The sequence below is a fragment of the Heptranchias perlo genome, chromosome 10 (assembly GCF_035084215.1).
Source record: "Heptranchias perlo isolate sHepPer1 chromosome 10, sHepPer1.hap1, whole genome shotgun sequence".
NCBI lineage: Eukaryota > Metazoa > Chordata > Chondrichthyes > Hexanchiformes > Hexanchidae > Heptranchias > Heptranchias perlo.
The window spans coordinates 63,746,836-63,773,897 of NC_090334.1; the positions used below are offsets into that span (position 1 = coordinate 63,746,836).

At 38.9% G+C, this 27,062-nt stretch overlaps 2 protein-coding genes across 5 annotated transcripts in view; one reads left to right on the plus strand and one right to left on the minus strand.

The window, feature by feature from the left end:
• Window positions 1–2,091: 2,091 nt before the first annotated feature.
• LOC137326654 (ubiquitin thioesterase OTUB2-like) lies at window positions 2,092–22,266 on the plus strand. 3 transcript variants are annotated; one of them, XM_067991951.1, is made up of 6 exons: window positions 2,092–2,631; window positions 6,396–6,488; window positions 11,648–11,766; window positions 15,606–15,690; window positions 16,132–16,326; window positions 19,439–22,266. In XM_067991951.1, exons 1-6 carry the CDS (start codon window positions 2,617–2,619, stop codon window positions 19,646–19,648), a joined length of 717 nt encoding a protein of 238 aa, XP_067848052.1. In that variant the 5' UTR covers window positions 2,092–2,616; the 3' UTR covers window positions 19,649–22,266. The 3 variants fall into 3 exon arrangements, with proteins under 3 accessions (XP_067848052.1, XP_067848051.1, XP_067848053.1); XM_067991950.1 differs by having other exon boundaries at window positions 2,092–2,232; XM_067991952.1 differs by lacking the exon at window positions 16,132–16,326 and having other exon boundaries at window positions 2,092–2,232.
• The window catches only part of ddx24 (DEAD (Asp-Glu-Ala-Asp) box helicase 24), a 28,998-nt gene continuing 23,017 nt past the window's right edge, over window positions 21,082–27,062 (minus strand). For both annotated transcript variants that reach the window (XM_067991948.1, XM_067991949.1), the window contains 3 exons: window positions 25,486–25,674; window positions 21,777–21,906; window positions 21,082–21,438 (listed from right to left, as the gene is read on the minus strand). In XM_067991948.1, the coding sequence (XP_067848049.1) occupies window positions 21,197–21,438; window positions 21,777–21,906; window positions 25,486–25,674 (561 nt within the window). In that variant the 3' untranslated portion in view covers window positions 21,082–21,196. The remainder of the gene's footprint in view (window positions 21,439–21,776; window positions 21,907–25,485; window positions 25,675–27,062) is intronic.

Here is a 27,062-nt window from a genome sequence, read left to right on the forward strand (position 1 = left end):
AACAGAATGGGGGTTTTCACTTGCATGTCATTTGCAATCTCTTTGGTGCCAGACCACATTTTGGTTGATGTGCTGCTGGCTCTGCATTGGTAAGCAACACATTACCAAGTAACCATTCACCCAATGAGAAGCTTTCACATAATGGGGAGGGCAGGGATGGAGACAGTCATTCTGGTACAGTCTCAGAGTTGATTTCTATTCATTGGAGCCTGTGTTGTTATCTTTTTGTTGCCTGTGAAACTGCTTATCCTCAAAGCAACAGAGCCATGTCCTCCTTTTCCTCACTCACTGGAAATTCCACAAGCCCTACACAATCCTGCTGTGCCAGTGTTCAGTTTCTTTGGCCACTGTCTCAAAACCAATTTCTACTGATTGAATCCATCCCACCAATGCCTTTCTCACTGTTCTGTGTTATGGCAAAGGCTTCAAGGAGATTGAGGGGACTAGTCAGATTCATCTCAGAAGAGAAACCGAAGGGTTTCTTTTTCAGCATACTCTCTGCCTCTGCTTGCTTCTCATTGTGTCCATTCTTCTTTTTCTTTCCCTTCCTTTTTCTCTATTGTTATTTTAATTTGTACATTCCCTTATCTCTTTATCATGTTTCTTACCAAACATGCGAGTTGGCGTTGTTACTATTTGATTTCATCTACATTTTCATTTCTATCTGACCTGGTTCCTATTCTATACCATACTCCATTTATTTTCACTCTACTTCTGTTACCTATCCACATCCCTGATACCATGGCAACTGTGTCATATGTTTTCAGTGAGCTATTTATATCTTCCTTTGTGAACAAATTATCTGAAAAAATTATGTAAAAGATGGTGTGATCATACGTGTCCTGCTAAATATGTAAAACTTTTATTAAGAGTATAAAATAGATTAAATATTTCATAAAAGTTCGTACAATAAATATCATCGACATATCACTCTGTTCCATAGTGACAAACCATGTTAATTTTGGATTGAGCAAATTATCCATGAGTTCAACCTGGTAACTCCCAAATGATAGCTACTTGTTAACACTCTTATTTTGCCAGAACAATTCCATTTTAGAGGATTTTTCCATGTTCTGAAATCTGTAAAATAGCAGAAGGAATTCATCTGCTTGAAATCAAAAGCTTTCTGCAAATGTGGAATTTCCTTTAAGAAAATGTTAGCAACTAAAGGGTTCATGCAAAGGACTGTTGCTGTGTGTATTAAATTGAGTTGCATCAGTCAAGTCAACTTGTGAGTGTCGCAGGCAAGTGAATTATGACAGACTTGAGTCAAATAGTTTACTTCATGCAAACTTCTATTCCCTGTGCCAATGATTTTTCAAATGATATGCATGGTGACATGGGTAATAATAATGGTTATTAAAATAGTTTAAATAGCAACATTTTCAAATAAACAGCACACACATTACACAAGTGCAGTTTACAAGAATACTTCCTTTAAAAAATCTACTAATGATAAATAGCTAGTAAAAACAAAAGAAATGTGTATGTGTTACTATTGTTCGACTTTTTGGCATCTTGCTGCAAACAAGTCTATTTATACTTAATTACATTGCATTGTGGTGCAGTGCTGTGAAACAGAATATACCGTTTTAGGTGGTGGGGGTGGGATAAAAGCATTTTTTCCAAGTTTCGAAAGCAAAACATGTCCAATGAACCAGTTTTGAATTCGTTCAGTCCACTCGACGTTTCAAGAGTCACTCACTTGGAGTGATCCTCACTCAGCTGTCATTTAAATTGTAACTTGCTGCACCCCACTCTTAAAAAAGAATAAAGGCAATTCCACATGTTTTTAAATGGATCTGTGGTGCAAGCAAGCCTGGAGTCTCCTCCCGACCAGTCTGCCAGCCCATCAGCGGCCCCCTTCCACTGATGGCACTGTGACCAAACACAATGCCTATTGTGAGACCCGCTGCAGCAACCCGACCCGTCAGCACGTGCTCGCGACCCAGCGCAGCCCAAGCAACGCCCCCTCCCGCCCTGCTGATTGGTCGGAGGATCAAACCACCTGACCCTTGAATGATTGTCAATTGTTTGAAGCGTCACTTCCTGCAGGTTTGGAGAGGAGGGTTGGGGGGGTTGGGTGGGGAGGAGGAGGTGATGATGATGATGATGATGTGCGTCTCGTGAGGCTTGCGGGCAATGTATCAATCCCGGGCTACACGCCGCGTGTCACTGCAGAGCACGGGCTGGCTGGTCGCTCCTCAAGAGGGGGGGGAAATGGATGGTGCAGTAAGTCAGAGCTCCCGGTTTCTCCTCCTCCTCCTCCTCCTTCTCTTTCCCACCCCCTTCCAATATGAGAAGTAAAAGTGATGACATGATTGGGGGAAGGGAATAGAGCAGCAAGATTGATGGGGGGTTTTTTTTTTAGCAGGGGGAGGAGGGGAGAACAAGATTGTAATTGCCACGATTCACCAATGGATTTAGTCGGTTGACATTTGACACCACTAGGATACAGCAGGCTTAACAAAACTATTGACAAAGTTTAAAATGTATTTTATATGTTTCAACTGCCTGCTGTAAAACAATGGGTATGTAAGCTAGATCCTTGTAAATAGGCTGTCGTTAAATTGTGTGTTGGCTAGGAGTTCTATAAAAGTTATGTGAAAATTTAGGATGGGCTATTCCATGGTAAGTCAGAATTCCTGCATTGCTTTGATAGTTAAGATTAATGTTGCATTTTTTTGTTATGTATGATTGCCTACTTTTTCTGTTCATCAAATTACATATGTTAATTGTGATATTGAGCATTTCCTAATTAAGACACTCAGTGACAATATCATTTCTTGTTTGGGGATAGCTCTTTACTGTTCTAACAATGTCCCATAACCCCAATCTCAGCAGAGCGCCACCTACTGCACCAGTATGAGTTTTCCACTTTTCACACCAGGTATCCTTATGAGGTTGCCATTTGGGGTGGATTTAAATCCAAGCTCTGGAATATGGGCACAAAGATGAAACATTAGTTGGATGGGCCCCAGGATGAAACACTAGGGAGGTGAAACAAGGTGCACAGAGAACTGGGAGGGACAAATAGCAGTAGAGTAAAGTTCAGAAATAGGAGGGACTGGGCAGGGGGCAAATGTGAGGCAGATTAAGATGAGATTGGAGTGCATGTAGTGTAGTAAATAAGGTTGGTGAGCTGCAGGCTGAAGTCACCAAATTGGACTATGACATGTTGGCAATAACAGAGACCTGGCTCATAGGGGAGGATTGGGTACTTAATATTCCTGGCTACAAGGTATTTGGAAAAGATAGGGAAGGAGGGAAAGGAAGTGGGTAGCAGTGATCAAAGAAACTATTATAGCACTGGAAAAGGATGATGTAGTTGAGTCAAAGACAATCTATTTGGTTAGAATTAACAATAGAGCTGCTACTGGGTGTATACTATAGGGCATCAAATAGTGGGAAGGGGAGGAGCAAATTTGCAGACAAATTACAGAAAGGTGCGAGAACTATAAGAGTCGTGATAATGGGGGACTACAATTTCCCAATATAGACTGGGACAGTAACAATGTAAAGGACAAAGGAGGGGGATTTCCTGAAATGTGTACAAGAGAGCTTAATGGAAGTCTGTTTCCAGCCTATCTAGGAAGGAAACAATGCTGGATCTAGTTCTGGGGAATGAAATGGGGTAGATGGAGCATGTTTCAGTGGGGGAGCATTTGGGGAACAGTGATCATAATATCATTAGGTTTAGAATAGTTGTGGAAGGACAAGGAACAACCAAATGTGAAAATACTAAACTGGAAGAGGGCTAATTTCAATGAGTTATAAAGGGATCTTGCTCAGGTGGCTTGAAATCAAAAGTTGGCAGGCAATACAGTAATTGAACAATGGGAGGCCTTCAAGGAGGAGTTGGTTCAGGTACAGAGCAGATACATACCTACGAGGGGGTAAGGAAGGGCATCTGAAGCTAGAGCTCCCTGAATGACTAAAGATAGAGATTAAAATGAAACAGGAAAAAGAAGGCTTATGATGAATGTAAGGTTCATGATACAGAAGAACCAGGCTGTAAGGTACTGAGGAGATCTAAAAAAGGGAGTAAGAGGGGCAAAGGGAGTGAGAATAAATTAGCAGCTAACATAAAAGGGAATCCAAAAATCTTTTATAAACAGTCAAAGGAAGGGTGGGACTGATTTAGGGGGTGGGGGGGGGGGTGAAAGGAGATCTTCTTGTGGAGGCAGAGGGTATGGCTGAGGTACTAAATCAATACTTTGCATCTGTCTTCACTAGAGAAGAGGATGCTGCCATTGATAAGTAAAGGAGGTGGTAGTAGTGATATTGGATAGGATAAAAATAGATAAAGGGGAGGTACTTAAAAGATTGGCAGTACTGAAAGTAGAAAAGTCACCTGGTCCAGATGGGATGCATCCTAGGTTACTGAGGGAAGTAAGGGTGGAAATTGCAGTGGCTCTGGCCACAATTTTCCAATCCTCCTTAGATATCAGGATGGGGGAGGATTGCAAATGTCTCCCTCCTCTTTAAAAAAAAGAAAGGAGGGATAATTCCAGGTCAGTCAGCCTAACGTCGGTGGTGCGGAAACTTTGAGACCATAATCCTGGGACAAAATTTATTGGCACTTGGAAAACTATGGGCTAATAGATGAATGTCATGTTTGACTGACTTGAGTTCTTTAAAGTAACGGAGAGGGTTGATAGTGTGATTTGATGTTGTGTATATGGATTTTCAAAAGGCATTTGATAATTACCATATTGTTGGTGACACAGACTTGAAAATGTAGTAAACAATGTGGAAGATAGTAACAGACTTCAGGAGGACATAGACAGACTGGTGAAACGGGCAGACACGTGGCAGATGAAATTTAATGCAGAGAAGTGTGAAGTGATGCATTTTGGTAGGAAGAATGAGGCGAAACAATATAAACTAAATGGTACAATTTTAAAGGGGGTGCAGGAACAGAGAGACTGGGGGTGCACATATGTAAATCTTTGAAGGTGGCAGGACAATTTGAGAAGGTTGTTTTTTTTTAAAAAAAGCATATGGGATCCTTGGCTTTATTCATGGAGGCAGAGAGTACAAAAGCAAGGAAGTTATGCCAAAGCTTTATAAAACACTGGTTAGGCTAAAGCTGAAGCATTGTGTTCAGTTCTGGGCCCCACACTTTAGGAAGGATGGCAAGACCTTGGCGAGGGTACAGAAGAGATTTACTAAGGATGAGGGACTTTAATTATGTGGAGAGATTGGCGAAGCTGAGGTGTATCTTCTTAGAACAGAGAAGGTTAAGGGAAGATTTGATAGAAATGTTCAAAATCATGAATGGTTTTGATAGAGTAAATAAGAAGCTGTTTCCAGTGGCAGAATGGTCGGTAACCAGAGGACACAGATGTGTAAGGTAAGGGGCAAAAGAGCCAGAGATGACATGAGAAAACCTTTTTATGCAGTGAGTTGCAATGATTGGGAATGCACTGCCTGTAAGGATGGTGGAAGCAAATTCAATAGTAACTTTCAAAAGGGAATTGGATAAATACTTGAAGGGAAAAAATTTACAGGGCCATAGGGAAAGAGCAGGAGAGTGGGAATAATTGGAAAGCTCTTTCAAAAAGCTGGCATGATGGTCCGAATGGCCTTCTCCTCTGCTATACCTACTATGATACTATAAAGTGAAAGGTCAGTGCTAACCAAGTGTGTCATCCCATCCTCTGAAATTGACTACTTCTGAACTCATGGTTTAGATATGCTCTGTAGGTCTACCATATTCAAATAGATGCACTAGTAAAGTAGCCTCTGATAATCCACTTATCTATGACCCAGCCACAAAATACTTGAACTGAAGTTTTCTTAAGTGGTAGTATATGCGCACAACACACTGAATAGTTTCACAGAAGGAAAAAGTTCAAATTTGTCACCATGATGTTTACATTGACAAAATGATGCATTTCAAAACATTGTGTGTGATGTTATGAAAATGATGACCTTTATTTCTCCAAATAGTTTCCTGACCACTTGTTCATGAAGACAGCCTTCCTTCAGTATTCAGCTACCCCCTTATTGTGTTTTTAAAAGGCAATGCTTGTACAGCTGTTAATATTGCTCTTGACTGGTTAGTGTATTAGTTTCTGCCCTCTTCACATTTGCTGCAAGAGGAAAGGTGGAATCTACCACTTCCTGTTTGTAAACTCAACTTTCGTACAATGTCTCAAATTGTCTGCCAACTTGTTAGTGAATTGTTTGCCATATATAAACTTTCATTCATGAAATACTAAATAGGCATGAAATTGTAACTTTCAAAAAGCTGATATTGCAAACAAGTAGAATATTAGTATGTTGGATTTTTGTTCAAATATCGATGTATAGGTTTCCATTTGTGAATTTTTTTTCATTGAGCACTGATTTCCCTGTTTTATTAGTGTTCTTTTCCCTTTTTGTTATAGTTTGGATCTGTTTGTATTGTCTCTGATAAAAGTGAAATACTAGCACTTGGAGAAGAACATCCTGAAGATAGAATTTACCAACAAAAGGTGCAGGTATGATATTGTTTAATTACAGCTTTGTGAAGACTCCCAAAGATGCTTTTTTTTATCATGGCATTCACTTACACTTCAAGAATTAAATATCAAACAATCTTTATAATGTGTCAGTAGTGTAGATGTAATGCATAGAAACTGAGTTATTGAAGCTGCAGTAACAATTTTTGTGCGAAACACTATTTTCAAATCTAAAATGCCTACACTGGCTACAGTGCAAAACTATGACCTGAGTTAGATTAGTATCTGCATACAGTTCTAGGTACCTTTTGGAGGAAATGGGGCATTTTTGCAAAAATGCCCAACTTTTCATGGTTAGTTAAGTTTAATGAATACATCAAATGACTCTTTCCCATCTAATCTGCCCTATAAACAGTTCTGGAAAGCTAACTTCTGTTTGATAACATCTCATTTGTACTGTAGTATATACCTGGGTAGTGGTCATTGTACACTTTAAACTCTTAAATTATTCATGTTTCTCCGTCTGTCCAGCTTGTCTGGACTTGCACCTCTGCCAAGAGGGTAGGCGAGCAGCTTGCTCCCCAAGTCTTTGTTTGGCCAGCTGCTGACAGGTGTGGATTAGATGGCACTGATATTTATTCTTATGTATCTAGCACTACTGCAATCTACAGACAGTTTGCACTTAAAATAGACATTGAACTCTATATTGTTTTAATTATTTAACATGTATAGACCAACTCTAATATGATCTATATCCTCTTTGGGGCACCAAGACACAACTCTAGTAATGAAGTTGCTCATGAATTATCATTTTAAGCCATTCATGGGATATAGATTGTGTCCCACATGCTCATATATTCTTTATGATCAGACTGATTACTAAGAAGTTGTTTATACAGTACTTATGACATGCATAAATGTATCTGTTCCTCAGTACTGTGGTGCACAATTTTTTAAAAATAATTTTTTATTGATCTGGATACCCTGTCAAAAATATGCAATCTATGCACTCTTGCTGGACTAATGTAAAAACCACATGCTTCACTAGATAATGTAGACAAACTTGCTTGTTTATGCATGTAGACAGGTCTACAGTCATAGACTGAGGGTAGCCTGTGTTCCTAATCACACCTACTGGCTCATTGTAAGAAAAAGTCAAGCAATAGTAATAGATTGATAATTAAGAGTCCTTAATTCTAAGAACACTCAACAGGTCAAACATCATCTGAAAAGAAAGAAAAAATGTTAACCTTTCAGGTCTAACCCTTATTCAGAAATAGAACATATTACAGATAAAGATCTTATAACCTTTATAAGCTGCTTATCTGTAATATCTTACAGCCTGACCTGCTGAATGTTGCCAACACTTTCTGTTTTTGCTTCAGCATCTGCTGTATTTTTTCTTAATTCTAGGTAAGGGCTGTTAAATTTTGTTTTTTAAAAAAAAAACCAGTTTGCCTTGATTCTGGCTCTTGGACCATAAGAGACCACAAGAGATAGGAGCAGGAATAGGCCATGCGGCCCCTCGAGCCTGCTCTGCCATTCAATGAGATCGCGGCTGATCTGATTTTTACCTCAACTCCACTCTCCTGCCCTTTTCCCATATCCTTTGATTCCCTTGCTAATCAAAAATTTGTTTAACTCCGCCTTGAATGTATTTAATGATTCAGCCTCCACAGCTTTTTGGGGTAAAGAATTCCAAAGATTCACAGCCCTCTGAGAGAAGAAATTCCTCCTCACTTCCGTATTAAACGGGCGACCCCTTATTCTGAGACTATGCCCCCTAGTTTTAGATTCCCCCACGAGGGGTAACATCCTCTCAGCAGCTACCCTATCGAGTCCCCTCAGAATCTTGTATGTTTCAATAAGATCTCCTCTCATTCTTCTAAACTCCAATGAGTATAGACCCAACCTGTTCAATCTTTCCTCATAAGACAACCCTTCCATACCTGGAATCAACCTAGTGAACCGTCTCTGAATTGCCTCCAATGCAAGTATGTCCTTCCTTAAATAAGGGCACCAGAACTGTATGCAGTACTCCCGGTGTGGTCTCACCAGCACCCTGTACAGTTGTAGCATGAACTTCCCTGCTTTTATACTCCATCCCCCTAGAAATAAAGGCCAATATTCCGTTTGCCTTCCGGATTATCTGCTGCACCTGTATGTTAACTTTTTGTGTTTTATGTACAAGGACACCCAGATCCCTCTGTACTGCAGCATTTTGTAGTATTTCTCCATTCAAATAATTTGCTTTTTTATTTTTCCTCCCAAAGTGGATGACTTCACATTTTCCCACATTATATTCCATCTGCCAAATTTTTGCCCATTCACTTAACCTGTCACTATCCCTTTGCAGACACTTGCTTGTGTCCTCATTGCAACTTGCTTTTCCACCTATCTTTGTTTAATCAGCAAATTTGGCCAAGACACTCTGTTCCTTCATCCAAGTCATTGATATATATTGTAAATAGTTGAGGCCCCAGCACTGAGCACTGCGGCACCCCACTAGTTACAGATTGCCATTTTAAAAATGAACCTTTTATCCTGATTCTTTGTTTTCTGTTAGTTAGCTAATCCTCTATCCATGCCAGTATATTACCCCCAACACCATGAGCTCTTATCTTGTGCAGTAATCTTTTATGTGGCACCTTATCGAATGCCTTTTGGAAATCCAAATATACTGCATCCATTGGTTCCCCTTTATCCACCCTGCCTGTTACTTCCTCAAAGAACTCTAATAAATTTGTCAGACACAATTTCCCCTTCATAAAACCATGTTGACTCTCCTTGATTGTATTGAGTCTCCAAATGTCCTGCTACTACTTCCTTAATAATGGATTCTAGCATTTTCCCAATGACAGATGTTAGGCTAACTGGTCTATAGTTACCTGCTTTCTGTCTCACTCCCTTCTTGAATAGGGATGCTATGTTTGTGGTTTTCCAATCCACTGGGACCTTTCCAGAATCTAGTGAATTCTGGAAGAATACAACCAATGCATCCACTATCTCTGTAGCCACTTCCTTTAAGACCCTCTGATGCAAGCCATCAGATCCAGGGGACTTGTCAGCCTTTAGACCCATTAGTTTACCTAGTACTTTTTCTCTAGTGATAGTGATTGTTTTTAGTTCCTCCCTCCCCTTTTGCCCCTTGATTTTCTACTATTATTGGTATATTATTAGTGTCTTCTACTGTGAAGACAGATACAAAATTGTATCTTGTATCTTGGATCACTCTTGTGAATGAACCTCAGCTCCCCAAACCTCCTGAGTGTCTTATCATTGCCTTAAGACTCAGGTAAACTTTTCAGTAATGTGCCTGGGGAGACCAACAGCAAACCTTATTTAGTAATTGCTTTTCCATAATATCCCATCTTGGTCTTCGAATACAGTAGTGCATTAAATGAGTCCTTGTTCAAAATGGGAAACAATTTCATAAATCAAGTAAATCTAAGTGATATAGTTAAATAGATGTTCTACTGTAATTATCTAACTCTACCAGAGAATATAATATAGATTGTAACTCTAAGAACAAATCTTTTATAAATAGCTCTTAAGTACAGTTTTTCCTGGTCTTTCTGTTCTTTTCAAACTGTCTTTTGGTTGCTTATCTTAGCTTTTTAGACTATTTGTCATCTGAATTTCTAACAGCCAACTGTCTTTTCTCTCTTCTCCTTGAAGAGAGTTATTGGGAATACATTTAAAAAAAAAATTGAATATATTTGAAAATCATGTATTAGACTCTTTATGAAGCTTATTACCAGGGAAATCACCACAATATACCTCACAGTGGGTAACATTAGCATGGATAGAGGATTGGTTAACAAACAGAAAACAGAATAGGGATAAATGGGTCATTTTCAGGTGCTTGGGCCTCAGCTATTTACAATCTATATTTAATGACTTGGATGAAGGGACTGAGTGTAATGTATCCAAGTTTGCTGATGATACAAAGCAGTGAGGAGGACACAGTCTGCAAAGGGATATAGACAGACTAAGTGAGTGGGCAAGAAGGTGGCAGATGGAGTATAATGTGGGGAAATGTGAGGTTATTCACTGGTAGGAAGAATAGAAAAACAGAATATTTTTTAAATGGTGAGAAACTATTAAGTGTTGGTGTCCTGGTACAAGAAACACAAAAACTTAGCATGCAAGTATAGCAGGCAATTAAGAAATCAAATGGCATGTTGGCCTGGGGTTGGAGTACAAGAGTAAGGAAGTTAATTGTACAGGCTTTGGTGAGACCTCACCTGGAGTACTGCATACAGTTTTGGTCTCCTTATCTAAGGCAGGATGTACTTGCCTTAGATGGTGCAATGAAGGTTCACTAGATTAATTCCTGGGATGAGAATGAGAGGTGATCTCATTGAAACATGTAAGATTCTGAGGGGGCTTGACAGGGTAGATACTGAGAGGTTGTTTCCCCTGGCTGGAGAGACTAGAACTGGGGGGCATAGTTGCAGGATAAGGGGTCAGCCATTTAAGACTGAGATGAGGAGGAATTTCTTCACTCAAAGGGTTGTGAATCTTAGGAATTCTCTACCCCAGAGGGCTGTGGACGTTGAGTATATTCAAGGCTGAAATAGATAGATTTCTGGGAACTAATGGAATCAAGGGATATGGGGATCTGGCAGGAAAGTGGAGTTGAGGTTGAAGATCAGCCATGATCTGATTGGACAGTGGAGCAAGCTCGGGGCTGCATGGCCTTCTCCTACTCCTACTTCTTATGTTCTTAGTGTTGTATCGGGACAGGCCTGGTATGAGACCCTGGCTCCAGCTAGCTGATAAATTCCTTAAGTACAATGTCTGAGTGTTAAGGAGACTGCCATTAAATCTAAACTTTGACAAAAATATCATTTTTGTCATACTGATATTTCAGCATTAAAGGCACACCCTGACTATTTGCTTTTTTGTGGCTCATTTCTGAAATTTCCAAATAAGGTTTGCCTTTCTCAGTTCCTCTTTGACAAAAAAAATCAGTTAATGTTAGTATATCTAATTTACTTACGTGTGTCATATCATTCATACCAGGATACTGTACCACAAGATTCCTAGACTACCACCTTTCACTATAATGTTGGTTTTAATGGGTAATCATTTTCAGCAGAATTCAAGCATATGATTTAAATATTGAAAGAATTGCATTGAAAATTACTTTTCATGTCAGCCTGTATGTAGCTCCATCTCTTTGTGTTTTGAAGGATATCAGTAGAAAGTATGCCTTCTTCAGAAGAACACTTGGTGATGGGAACTGCTTTTATCGAGCACTGAGCTTTGCTTACTTGGAATCGCTACTTGGAAGTAGCAAGGGTGTACAAAAGTAAGTTTGTTTTGAGGTTTCTGTTGCTCATTATATTGCAGAATAATAGATAAGTAGGATGGAGTTGCAAGGTAGTGATGCAAATGAATTTAGATGTTAACTTAAAAGTCATTGACTCTTCCTACGTGTGTGTTATTGTGCTGTTACAAAGGAGGGGGAAATGTAAGAGAGGTCAAATGGTCTCCTAGGAGGTGTTCAAAAATAGGCTGGTTTGAATTTTATTCCCCTTCCTCTCCTCTGAAGAAGTATCTGGCCTCTGCCAGTCATGTTCTCCTGTTCTGTATGTAAAAAGGAAGAGAGTAGCAAAAGTAAACGTTGGTCCCTTAGAGGCTGAGACAGGAGAAATTAAAATGGGGAATCAGGAAATGGCAGATGTGTTAAACAAATATTTTGTATCTGTCTTCACAGTAGAAGACACAAAAAGCATACCAAGAATAGTGGGGAACCAAGGGGTAAATGAGAGTGAGGAACTTAAAACAATTAATATCACTAGAGAAAAAGTACTGGACAAATTAATGGGACTAAAAGCCGACAAATCTCCTGGACCTGATGGCCTACATCCTGGGGTTCTAAAAGAGGTGGCTGCAGAGATAGCGGATGCATTAGTTATGATCTAAAATTCTCTAGATTCTGGAATGGTCCGAGTGGACAAGAAGGTAGCAAATGTTACCCCACCATTCAAGGAGGGGAAGAGAGAAAGCAGGGAACTACAGGCCAGGTGGCCTGACATCAGTCGTCGGGAAAATGCTGGAATCCATTAAGGAAGTGATAACAGGGCACTTAGAACATCATATGATTAGGCAGTCAACATGGTTTAATGAAAGTGAAATCGTATTTAACAAATCTGTTAGGGTTCTTTGTGGATGTAACTAGAAGGGTAGATAAAGGGGAACCAGTGGATTTAGTATATTTGGATTTTCAAAAGGCATTCGATAAAGTGCCACGTAAAAGGTTGTTACACATGCTAAGGGCTCATAGGGTTGGGGGTAATATATTAGCATGGATAGAGGATTAGTTAACGGACAGAAAAGAGAGTAGGGATAAATGGGTCGTTGGCAGGCTGTAACTAGTGCGGTGGAGCGAGGATCGGTGCTTGGGCCTCAGCTACAATCTATGTCAATGACTTAGATGAAGAGACTGAGTGTAATGTATCTAAGTTTGCTGACTATAGAAAGCTAGGTGGGAAAGTAAGATGTGTGGACAGAGTCTGCAAAAGGATGTAGACAGGTTAAGTGAGTGGACAAGAAGGTGGCAGATGGAGTATAATGTGAGGTTATTCACTTTGGTAGGAAGAATAGAAAGATAGAATGTTTTTTAAATGGTGAGAAACTATTAAATGTTGGTGTTCAGAGATTTGGGTGTCCTCACACAAGAAACACTAAGTTAGTATGCAGGTACAGCGGGCAATTGGAAAGCAAATGGCATGTTGGCCTTCATTGCAAAGGGGTTGGAGTACAAGAGTAGGGAAGTCTTATTACAATTGTACAGGGCTTTAGTGAGATCTCGCCTGCAGTACTGTGTACAGTTTTTTAGTCTCCTTATCTAAGGAACGATATACCTGCCTTGGAGGCAGTACAGTGAAGGTTCACCAGATTGATTCCTGGGATGTGAGGGTTGTCCTATGAAGAGAGGTTGAGTAGAATTGGCCTGTACTCTGGAGTTTAGAAGAATGAGGTGATCTCATTGAAACATATAAGATTCTGAGGGGGCTTGATAGGGTAGATGCTGAGAGATTGTTTCCCCTGGCTAGAGAGCCTAGAACTAGGGGGCATAGTCGCCGGATAAGGGATCGGCCATTCAAGACTGAAATGAGGAGGAATTTCTTCATGCAGAGGGTTGTGAATCTTTGGAATTCTCTACCCAGAGGGCTGTGGATGCTGTGTCATTGAATATATTCAAGGCTGAGATGGATAGGTTTTTGGACTCTAGGGGAATCAAGGGATATGGGGATCGGGTGGGAAAGTGGAGTTGAAGTAGATGATCAGCCATGATCTGATTGAATGACTGAGCAGGCTCGAGGGGCCGTATGCCCTACTCCTCTTCCTATTTCTTATGTTCTGCACAGACAGTTGGTTTGAAATGAGTAACTCACTGTGTAGAACTGTAAGTTTTGTATGATGTACCACTATTCAAAACATAGTCACGTAGGATTTTTTTAATGCAATGAACACAGTGAACATTTGACTGCAAAAATTGTAGTACTATTCTACCAGTGTTATTTTGGATTATTCATGTGTTGAATGTTGCACTAACAGACTTAGTGTAATGTTAATACAACTTGATTGTCCAACCACTCTGACAGACTAACCAAACCTGGAGAGATACACTTGTTTCTGAGGGCTAGGATTTTTCCCACTCTGCTTCAGATAACCCTGCAAGCTAATGCCTTAAATGGGTGGTTTTAGCTCGCAAGCAGTATAAAGCTTACCACTCATCTTTAGTAAACTGCATTGTTTTAGCTATGATGTGGAGATGCTGGTGATGGACTGGGGTTGACAATTGTAAACAATTTTACAACACCAAGTTATAGTCCAATGATTTTTATTTGAAATCTACAAGCTTTCGGAGGCTTCCTCCTTCCTCAGGTAAATGTTCAGGAATGTTCCTGAACATTTACCTGAGGAAGGAGGAAGCCTCCGAAAGCTTGTAGATTTCAAATAAAAATCATTGGACTATAACTTGGTGTTGTAAAATTGTTTACAATTGTTTACAATTGTTTTAGCTAGTTTAAACCCCAGCAGTACCTCTGCGCACACTGGAGTGTCCTTGTGCCTTGACTCTGCCAACCTGTACCTAAGTCATCTGGACTTGGGTAAGTGGTGTGTATCCCTATAGGGCAGTGTTGTCCAATAGAAATCGTTCCCCAACCAGAGGTGTAGCTACGGCGAAACTGTTTTAGCCACATGCACAGGCTTTTGTCCAATTCCAAGCGGTACTTTGACTTTGAGTGATTGCTGAGAACGTTGACTCGCACGAGACATGCCAGACCTGGCCCTGCTTTCCATTCAGAAGGCGCTTAGATGTTGTTTACCCTTTGCCATGACGTGCCACTTTGGAGCTACTCATTATCGGTTGGGCTTGCTTTCTTCTGTTGGACTGGAGACGTTATTCCGATTGGTCAAACTGACCATGCTGACCGATCCCCTCTCCATACAATGTTACTGTTGTTTCCATGGTGTTGAAGTCCAGTGTTTTCACCTGTGTTGTATACCATTTAAGCAGATAACCAAGGAAATAAAGCACAATCAATGATCAAAAAATGCGCTCACACTCTTTTCGTCGTACCATTTTACCATCAAGAGGTTAAAGTACATATACATATGCTGTGTGAACAAGAGTATTGAGATCATATGCCCAACGATAGTATCTATTTATAATTTTTTATTTACTGATCTCATTCAAATAGCCACATCCAGATTCCCAGTTAGCCACTGGTGGCTAATGTATTGGACAACACTGCTATGGGGATAAGAGTGCATGCACTCCAATATCAGGCAGACAGAAAATGCCATTGTAGCTTAGTTTGGAAACTCTTAAATGTAATATTGAGTTTCCATGTATGTTAGACTCCTGGGTGACTCAGTGTTATTACAATAGGCATGTATCAAGGAATTAGCAGAGAAAAAAATTACTATTCTTGCTGACTTTGCTGTAATTCAGACATTTCAACTGAATTTTCTAGTGTTAACTATATGGAGATGTCCACTGTTCATACTAGCAGCTAACAGTAAGCATGTATAAAAAGCAGTTATAATTTCTTTATGAATGGTAAACAGTGGAAATCTTCTCCAGTGTTTATATAACCATGTTTCTCCTAAGATGAATTATTTTTATTTTAGACTTAGAAAGAATTTAATGCGGAGTAGAGATGAACTTTTATCTGCCGGATTTGCCGAAAGTTCATTTGAAAATTCTTTCTCCACAGTAAGTATTTCATTAATGGAGAGTGTGAAATTTGAAGGTTTCATTACTAATGCCTTTTGACTCAACTGCTCAAATAATGATCCAGTCAACATTTAGAAGGGATGCATTTGTCTCCAAATCCCTAACTAGAATCGGATATACTGCATAGGATTGCAAAACTTTCCTTCAGTACATAATGGCTAGCAAGAATGGATCTCGCAGTGCTTTGTTTTAAAAAGCTATTGAGCCAATGTGGATATTTTTTCATTTTGATTTTGAGTGGTATAATCTTTAATCCTGAAGTATTTTTATTGGAGGAATACCTACCTCTGTTGTAGAATATTGATCAAAATGAGCCAACTCCATTTTCTGTTCTAAATTTAGTAAAGAACTTCTGTAGTAGTTTCCTATAAGAAAATTTTGCATTGATACAGATGTTACTGTTAGGTTCTCTGGTTCTAGTTTATGGATGTGATTGACCTGGTGGAAACGGATGGTTCGGTCTCAAAACTTCTTGCTGTTTTCAATGATCGTGGTGCTTCAGATCATTTAGTGCAGTATCTTCGACTGCTAACATCCACGTACTTGCAGAAACGGTCTGAGTTCTTCGAGTTTTTCCTTGAGGGAGGCATAAGTGTTAAAGACTTCTGCACTCAGGTCAGTTCCAGAATTGGTTATATTGATTGGTTTCATTCATTGAACATGGAGTTTCCTTTACAACTTCAGGACAGAAACATGGTTTTTGGTAAATATTGATAAGCAATATGGTTAATTTTGAACAGTATTGTAAGTAAAAGGTCTTGAACTCATAATATAGGTTGACACATCACCAACAACTACTTGCATTTATATAGCTCCTTTCATGTAGTAAAACATCTCAAGGCACTTCACAGGAGTGTTTTCAAACAATGTAGGACTGAGGGAGTGCTACAGTGTCAGAGGTGCCACCCTTTGGATGAGATGTTAGACCGAGGTCTGGTCTACTTATTTAGTTGTTGCCATCCTCATACAGGGTTAGCATTTAATGGAGGAAAACGATGGATCTAAAAATTACTCCCAATTTTAAGACACATTACAGTACCACATTGAGAGACTAAGGACAGTAAAAGAAAGCAAGGCACCCAGCTCTCTCTCTTCAAAGCAAATGAAATCTGACACGACTCATCTTTCAAGAGAATTGATAATTATGGGAGTTGTGCCAAATTTTTGGTGAGAGGAAGATGTGCCAATTTATAACACATGGAAGGATAATCCAGGAATTTAGATTTGTGGGCAGTTGGGGAAAATAATAAAGTATTCTGAGCAAGACAACAGTAAAGCATCAGGTGAAACCTGGAATGATTAAAAGTAGTCAATATGGCTTTCAAAATGATAGATTGTGCTTGATAAATCTATAATGTTCTTTGAGGATATAACTGAATTAATTGACAACAGAACTCACATTTCATATACCTAGACTTCAGCAAAGCTTTGATTGAAGTACCACATAGGAAATTACTTTACACAATACAAAGACATGGGATAGGAGGAAAGATTGTGAAGTGGATAACAGTTAAGTTAGAGGATTCAAAGGGTATCTAAAGAAGCAGCAAGCTCAGATGAAAAGCACTATTTCCTGGGACTTGAGCACATAATCTAAGCTGGCACTTCAATGCAGTATTGTTTGAAGTGCCAAGTTTCGGGTGAGACATGAAAGCGAGACCCCACTTGCCTGTTCAGGTGGATATTAAAGATGTCATGACGTTATTTGAAAAAGAGCAAGCATTCTAGTGCTTGGATAGCCTTCCTCCCTCAACAATACGCCCAAAAGCAGATTACCTGGTTATTCATTAATTTCCTGTTTGTGTGGTCTTGCTGTATGCAAATTGATTGCTGTGTTTGCCTACATAATAAGTGAAGTTACTTCAAAAGTAATCCATTGGGTGTAAGGGTGTAAAGAGCTTGGAGATGTCATGAGGATCTGATAAGTTGCTATAAAGATGTTTGTTTATTTACATAGAAAGAGGTAATTATTGGGATACCACAGGGATTGAATGTGGGGCTGCAGTCAATCTATATTGATGTGCAAGAATTAACAGTAACAAATCTCTCCAAGTTTACCAACTATGGTGAATTGGGAGTCGGGAACAAGTTGGATCAGTTGCAATGGGATCTAGACAACTTGGAGGATTAGGCCTAAAAGTAAGAGATCATTTAATGTGGAGTCATGAAGCTGGGGAATGGAAATCAGTGGCAGTATGAGTCTACAGGAAATTATAGGGAATTGTTTTTTGTAGGAATACATTCTTAAATGTGCAGCTGTGGTGTAAAAAGCAAATAAGATTTCAGCATGTATAGCTTGTGGGCTAGAACACATGTTCCAGGAAGTGATTATTAATTTACACAAGGTACTGGTTTCCTCTACTGTAATAGTGTACAGTTCTGGGCACTAGTGTAAAGGGACATGCTGTCCTTGGAAAGAATGCAAAGAAGGGCAACAGAGTTGATAAATGGGATTAAGCACCTAATTAATGGTGAAAGACTATTAGTTTATTTTAAACTGGACAAGTGTGTAGTATAGAGGGGACCTTATTTAGGTATTACATTTTCCAAAGGATGATCAATATTAACACAAGTTTAGGAATATGGAGTCAAACGAGAAAAGTTAAATGCGGTTAACATATAACTTTTTTACACAGTGGCTTACTTGGGGAGGCAGTGGAAGAGGAGACTATTTAAAATTTTAAGGTGATGGATAAACTTTTTGACAGGGCTATTAAAGGGTATTAGGGTACAGTGGGGGCAAGAAATCTGACCTTTGGGGCAGGCCTAATGGATGGAGATGGTTGTTTCCTGTCCTGTGTTGAACAAATTGAAACATTGGGGAGAAAGGTGAGTTAGTTTCACACATGCTTAGTGATGTCAAGGGTAATTATGGTCTCCTGGAACTCGCTTGATTGCTTTAGGGTGTGGGAGATTTTCCCAGAGTTATTCTTGAAATTGGCCACAGGTTTGTTTTTTTTGGCCCTGGAGTTGGCATTGATGGTTTGGGATGCATGAGTTACACACTAATCAGTAGGATGGGCTTTTGTCATTCTTTCTGTACGTTTAGGTGCTGATTAAGATCCTTTGGTACTATTTGAACAGTGAGTTCTCCTGGGGCCAACATTTCTCCCTTAACAAATACTTCCAAAGACAGTAACTAGTCATTCATTGTTGTTTGAGAACTTACTATGTGTAACAATACCTAATACTTGAGTAATTAATGTACAATTCATTGGATTGTTTGAGACACAGATGCTATATTCAAGTCTTTTTTTAATAGATTTATGTTCAGAGGGGATGATATTTCACTAAAACCTGTTGGATACTCAACTCTCATTTTATATAATGCATTTAGCATAGCAAAACATTCCAAAGTGCATAATTTAGGGGAGGGATCATGAGGAATAATTTTGTTTTAGAAAGGCCTATTTATTTTTTCTTCCTCCCCTGATATTTTTCTCTAACTTCTAATTGAAATAATTGCTTTTCTCTTCCATCCCTGATGACTACTGGCTAATTTCCTTCCTGAGCAGAGATCCCAGTGTAAAAATGGTCATGCTGAGATTTCTGGCCAAAAGTACTTATTCAGATGACTTATCCTGGTATGTCTCTGACCAGAAAAGAGTTGACCTATTGCTGGGTGCGTTTGAGATGAGGCAATTTATTGCTTCCTGAAGCTTTGCTTTGACAGAACTTGTTTTATATACTGTACTTAAATTAATAATGCCAAGTTTCCCTCCCACAGGAAGTGGAACCAATGGCTGTGGAGAGTGATCACATTCATATCACTGCACTGACCCAAGCACTGAATATACCAATCCAAGTGGAATATATGGACAAAACGGACACTGAAGTTAATCATCACATCTTTCCTGAGGGATCAAAGCCATTGGTTTATCTACTTTACAAACCAGGCCATTACGACATACTTTACAAAGCAAACAAAACCAAATAGTCTTGAATCTGCCTTGTGACAGCTAGAACAGTTTGTGCTCGGAACGGTATGGTGGAGAGAGGGAAAGAGAAACTCACTTTTGATAAATTTATGAGCACAATCTTTTAACCATCTGTCTGCACAGTACAAAATGAATGTATATCCCCAAATGAAAATGGAGTGAATTTAGTGTTTTGTTCTGTGTGCCATTTTTTTTTAAAAGCATGGTGATTGTAACATTGTGTACAAAGGTCTGTACCATTCAATGTAGCTTGTAGCAAAGAATATATTTCTTGTATAGCCTCGTATAATGCTTTTTAAATTTAGTTTTAAAAGCTATATTCATTAACCCATCTCTTCTCCTGCCCCTTAAGAACAACTTCTGGATGCCATCTGACCTATGAAGAAGTATGCCTAATCAGTTCATTGGTTGAGACCCCCCCCCTCACAGACCAGAACTTTTGCTTCCTTATGAATGCCAGCTGAGACTTAAGTCTTCATAGTGCAATATTAATATTCTGGACTATTGCTACTTTCTAACTTATAATTATTCAATAATGGCAGCCTCAGTTGTTTAAGGCAGATCACAGATGATTCAGTACATTATGCAGGACTCTGGCTCTCCCTGCTATCATTGTAAGACGTGGAAGATTTGCTTAGCTAATCCAGCTTTTATATCAGATTCTTTCCCCAAGTATATACTAGAGTTTAATTGGATTTATCCAAATATAAAATTAAAGGATGGTTTTCAGAAGTTGAGCAATGAGCATACAAGCTGACAATTAATTGTTTTTTGTTCATAAGTTTTTAAATAAGTACATTTATTGTAATTGATGGAGGGAGTGTCATGATAGTGGTCCTTTTTTATTTAGAGACTTGATTTGATTTAAACTTCGGCACAAGTTTTTTTTTTCAAATGCAAGCATAAGATAATTGAAGTATCAGTGCTCAAAAGGTATGGTTGTAGAGTATAATGAATTCCTATTTTAAATTAATCATTTATACATACTAACCTAAAGACATACCACAGGTATGTATTGTACTCTCCCCTCAGTCTAGCTTTTATAGGATATGATCAAGAATACTAATTCTCCCCATATAGGCACTTCAAAAAAAAATTAAAGCAGTCCAGGCATAAGAAAAGCTAAGTATCACAAACATTTCAACTTGGTTTCAGATTTCAGTAGTGTGCACCATTGTAGTGACCTAGATACAGGAAATGGCATTTTCTGTAGGATGAAATGCTGCATCTCATGAAAAATTTGTAACATAGGCCAGTTGGTCGTCTTTTTTGTTTAGTAACCAAAATTCTTAATGAGTTGCCTTGCACATCCTTGCTTAGCAGGTCTTGCTCTTTATTTGAAATGCTTTTAGAAGATCTGTATTCTCAGTTATACTTTTGAGGATATGATTGGTGTTTAGGTGGTTTTTAATCTTCATATTGAAGACAACAGTACTGTGAAAGTTCTGGATTTTATTAAATGCAATAAATGGTGTAGCCACTGTACAAGTGTCACTGAATTATACACTGGTATCAGCTACCCTGTAAATTTTCTTTTAAACAGTGCTTCAAGGTATCTGTTCATATAACTTCTGCTTTTTTGTATTTTTATGCTTTTTGACTGTGCTTAAAGCCGTTTCTTGGTTGGCCAATGGTAGGACAGGCAATGTTAGCCTACCAAATTGCGTTGGGTATTTGGTCTTCAGGTAGTTCTTGAACACTGGTTGGGAAAGCAAATGCTTCAGTTGTTTCTTCATTCCTTTCAACAGCCTTTGTCTCTGCTTTTCATCACTTTCATTATACCCTCCACCTAAACACAAGTACATATTCTAATTTACTTTTAAACATTCATATATCTTTGTACAGATTTCAGCTCAGCCCTCATTATTGGCTCTAAATAATTCAAATTATTTGGAAAAATTAGACTTTTTAAAATTAAGCAAACTACTGATATTTTTGGGGGGGTCTGCAAAATGATTACCTAAAAATGAGAATCAACAGGTCTAATCATTGAATGTTAATCTAGTTACCAATAACAGTTTAGCATGCTTTAGATAAGAGGATAATGTATCTTTAGCACTTATACCTGCAACTGTTTATACTATCAAATATTTGAAAAACAATATTAAATTGGCTGCACATACTTACCCATTAGGATACCATCCTCCAAATCCACTTCGAGGGCTGCAGCAGCTTGCTGAAACCAGCTGTTGTGCTGCTGTGCTTTATTGTGCTGGTATTCCATCTTTTCTATGCTCCTAGCTACCTTCACACAAGCCTGTGAATTGTAAAGTAGAGGTTTTATTCTGTATTTTCACAATTGGTTACTAAATTAATGGACGTCAGTGTGAATATAAAACACTTTAAAATGGCAGGCTGTAGCAATCTGGATTTTGGCTTTAAGTAGTATTAAATGCTTTTGAGTAGGGTAGTCAACTCACATCCAATAGCTTAAACACTGATTTTCACCAAACCCAATAAAAATATAAAATAAATAACTAGGATGTCAATTGCAAGGCTAGCTAATTCCTTAACTGTGGAAAAGCTATTTCATTATAGAAACTGCTGCTGTATTAATACTAGATTTGTACAGCTCATTTGACAGTCTACTTCAATAAAACTGGACAAAGCCTTGGCACCAATGGTCATTTATTGTTGGGATTAATCTACAAGGACACTAGTGAGACCAGTGCCTGCTTGAATGGGGGTGGGGAAGAGGCATAAGTGCACAGCAGGGATGACTAAGCAGTGCTGGCTCTGGATTGCTCACTGGCCAAGAAAAACTGAGCACACAAGTATTGAATTCTGGTTAAATTTTAATCTAAACTTTACACTAGTTATGTTGAAGCAGTGCATGGTCTGGCATTTCTTACAAAATTCACTGGGTAATATCAGTTACAGTATGAAGTTCAGTGCAAAGCATTGATATAAAATGTATCATGTAACTGATCAATCAGAGCTGCAAATCTATCTTTATGTTAGAGACTCTTTAATACTGCACTTTGAATAAAACCAATTGCCTTGGATGCTTATGGAGTATATTGAGCCTTAACCAGATACTCAAACAAAATTAATTAACTAGACTGAATTAACTTTACAATATTTATCCCAACTTTATAGCTAGTTACATCTTTTTTTAAAAATTGGAATATCTTTTAAATTTTGCATTTGGTTGAAGATTGAGTACTATTCAAGGACTTGGGTAGGAGTTGCTGAGGCAGTCAGCATCAGGGGGCTGAAGTGCTACAGCTGCTGTGGTTCCTTCAGCCTCCGCGGTGTCTAACAATTCTTTCACGGTAGCCACCCCCAAATTACAACTCTTCACTTTCAGAAATTATAGGGACATGCTCGTGTTATTTGATGTTTCTATACTTTAACTCTTCATAGTAGAGGCTTAATTTGTTATAATGCTGAAAAAAAGGAGCATGTATGAGATTGTCTGATTCAGCTGGACAATGCATAAACAGATGGGAGGTTATTCTAGTTTAAAACAATTGGCAATTTTTTAAATTAAAAAGCTGGTCAGTGCAGGGCCAGAATATCACATACAAGTCTACCCCTCCCTCTTCTGAATGCTTTGATTCATTGCTGGAATATTCTGAGCCTTAATTGCAAAAGGCTAATCAATTTTAAGGAGCATCACAGCTGAGGCCAATTCAATCTTCACCCAACATCAACAAAACAGGAGTAGGCCGTTTAGCCCCTCCAGCCTGTTCCATATCCCAACTCCATATATATGCCATAGCCCCATATCCCTTAATACCTTAGGTTAACAAATCTATCAAGCTAGCATCAACTGCCACTTGAGGAAGTGTTCCAAACTTCTACCACCCTTTGTATAGAAGTGTTTCCTGGCTCTAAATTTTAGGCCGTGTCCCCTAGTTCAATCAGTGGAAATAGGGTAGATAGAATCTGAGTTCCCCTTAACATCTTAAACTTCGATCTCATCACCCCATAATCTTCTAAATTCTAGGGACTACAATCCTAGTTTGTGTAATCTCTCTTCATAATTTAACCTTTGGGAGTCCAGGTATCTAGTAAATCTACACTGCACTCCCGCCAAGGCATCTTTCCTAAGGTGTGGTGCCCAGAACGGAACACACTACTTTGTATAGCTGTAGCATAACTTCTACCCCACCCACCTTGTATTCTAGTCCTCTAGATATAAAGGCCAGCATTCCATTAGTCTTTTTGATTATTTTCTGTACCTGTCCATGGCATTTTAATGTATGTACCATTTAGAAAGTACTCTGATCTATCCTTTTTAGGTCCAAGCACTCTTAGGAGTGATCAGGGTGGGAAACTGGTCAATATGTTTCCTTCAGTTACTAAGATCCTCAAGTCCTATACTATTGCCTGGCTGAGATTAGAAATTCAATGGAGGATCAAATTTAGATGAGCTTACCAAGCACCAACACTTTGATTCAATCCCAATGTATCAAACCTCCTTCCAAATCATGCTTTGGAGTTGCATTATTTTAAAATACTTTGCTTCATTTTTGCTCATGACGACCAAAATTGGCATTTTATTATAAAGTGTTTGATGTCTTACTCCAGAAATCTTAAATTGGGTTTTGATACTGCTGGTACAATAACCAGGTTACTGGATTATTTCATTAAAATAAATTGAAGTCTCCAATTATAGTTAGCCAAGGTCCACGTACCTCTGTCACAGGCCTTACTGCGATGTAGGATCAGCTCCAAGTGTTTAGCAGGGCGGCACTTTTAAAAGTATTCAACAATTATGTTCCTTCCATGCAGTAAGTTTATCCATACCAGTTAATATTTTTTAAATCTTTGCACAGAAATTAATCAAATCTGATTCAAATTTAAGCTTTGCTTTAAATGTTCTCATTTAATGTTCTTACAGAAACTCAGCTCTGGTTGAAGAAGATACCAGGAAACTTCTCCTACCCTTAGTGCTCTTTTGCATAAAAAAGTCAGCAGTGCTGATGGGCCAGCCATAACCAAAAGTGCCATGGGCAGACCAATTAACAATGTTTGTATTAGATACCCCCAGCCCCATAAGTCCTGTACAGTCCACAGAAAATGGTTTCAACATGCATAAAAATGAAAGGTATACTATTTGGATACAGCAATGTAGTGCTTATGATACTAGACAAGCAATCTAGAGGTTCAGTTCAAATCTCAACAAGGAAAGTTGTGAAATTGCCTTCAATAAATCTGGTAAGTTGTGGACTAGCAGCAGAAAAAATGACCATGAAAGCTACATTATTGTAAAAAAAAATCATCTTGCAGGGAAGGGAACCTGCTATCCTCTAACCAGTCTGGCATACATATGGTGCCGGTGCCAGTCCCACACTGTGATTCTTAATACCCTCTAAAGTGGCCTAACAAGCCAATCAGTTATCAGGGCAGCTGGAGATGGGCAATTAAATGTAGCACTGCCAGCAACATCTACATCCCAGAATATAAAAAATAGCTGCACTATACTGAAAAGGGGTGGGATTCTGCCCTACTTTTATCTGCCCCCATCAACAAGAAATGGAGGCCAGGTACTTATCAATGAAATAAAAGGGTTGATTATCATTCAAGCCACTTTGGCACATCTATTCGCCAGCTTATTTTTTTTCTTATACACAGGAGCAGACTACCTACTCCTTGGAATGGTGTGTGGTACAGCTATGGAAAAAAAAAATGAAAATGCACTTACTTCACAGCAGAACCTTATTAAATAAACCAAGAGTGTTATTGATTTTTTTAAAAATGTTAAAAGCATTGCATGCTCACCTTTCCAACACCAGCCTCCCCAATACTGTGGTTAATTTTCTATGTATTGACTTACGGGTGCATACCTGATATGGGAAACTGGAAAAGATTGTGATTAATGATTTACCTTTATTGCAGACATACATTTAGCCTGCACTGGAAACAGAGGAACATTTTCATCTTTGCCCAGTGCTTTGCATATCTTCTTAAAGTGAATCACGTCATCTGGCCCAACTAACATCAATGCAAGACCTGCCTTTGTGGCTCGAGCTGTTCTGCCGCTCCGGTGGACGTAGATCTCAGTGGTGCGGGGAAGCTGTACAAAAATCCATATTATTGTTAAATTATAAGTGATTTTGGATTAGTATTGCAAGTCTCTGATGTACTGAGGTATCAAGTGGTATCCGTGTTCTGCATTTTTCCTTCCTTGATGTTTTAATAGTAAACAGGAGGGATGGACACCAGAATGAAACATTAGACAGGAGAAACAAGGTGCACAGAGGACTGGGAGGGACAATTAGCGCTAGAGTAAAGAATAGTTCAGAAATAGGAGGGATCAAATGGGGCAAATGCGAGGCAGTCTAAGATTGGAGTGCATATGCATAAACGTAAGTAGTGTAGTAAATAAAGTTGGTGAGCTGCAGGTTCAAGTCGCCACATGGGACTAATATAGTGGCAATAACAGAAACCTGGCTCAAAGAAAGGGAAGATTGAGTACTTAATATTCCTGGCTACCAGGTCTTCAGGAAAGATCGGGAAGGAAAGAAAGGATGGGGATGGCAGTATTGATCAAAGAAACTATTATAGCACTGGATGTAGTTGAGGGGGGTCAAAGACAGAATCTATTTGGTTAGAGTTAAGGAACAATAGAAGAACTATTACGCTACTGGGTGTGTACTATAGGCCACCAAATAGCGGGAATCAGATAGGAGTAAATTTGCAGGCAAATTACAGAAAGATGCAAGAGCTATAGAGTGGTGATAATTGGGGTCTTCAATTATCCCAATATAGACTCGGACAGTAACAGTGTAAAGGGCAAAGAGGGGGAGGAATTCTTGAAGTATGTACAAGAGAACTTTCTGGAATGGTATGTTTCCAGCCCAATGAGGAAGGAAACTGTTGGATCTGGTTCTGGGGAATGAAGTGGGGCAGGGGGAGCATTTGGGGATCAGTGATCATAATATCATTAAGTTTAGAATAGTTGTGGAAGGACAAGGAAAAATCAAATGTGAAAATACTAAACTGGAAGAGGGCTAATTTCAGTGAGTTAAAAAGGGATCTTGCCCCAGGTGGATTAGAATCAAAAACTAGCAGGCAAAACGGTTACTGAACAATGGGAGGCCTTCAAAGAAGAGTTGGTTTGGGTACAGAATAGACACATTCCTACACCTGGGTGGGGGGAAAGGAAGGGCATCTAAAGCTAGAGCTCCCTGGATGACTAGAGATATATAGAGATTAAAATGAAACGGAAAAAAAAGAGGCTTATGACAAATGTAAGGTTCATGATACAAGAGAACGAGGCTGAATACAGAAATTACATAGGAGATCTAAAAACAGGTGTATGAGTGGCAAAGAGAGAGTATGAGAATAGATTAGCAGCCAACATAAAAGGGAACCTAAAAGTCTTTTATAAACCTACAAATAGTAAAAGGGTAGTCAAAGGAAGGGCGGGACCAATTAGGGACAAAAAAAGATATTCTTGTG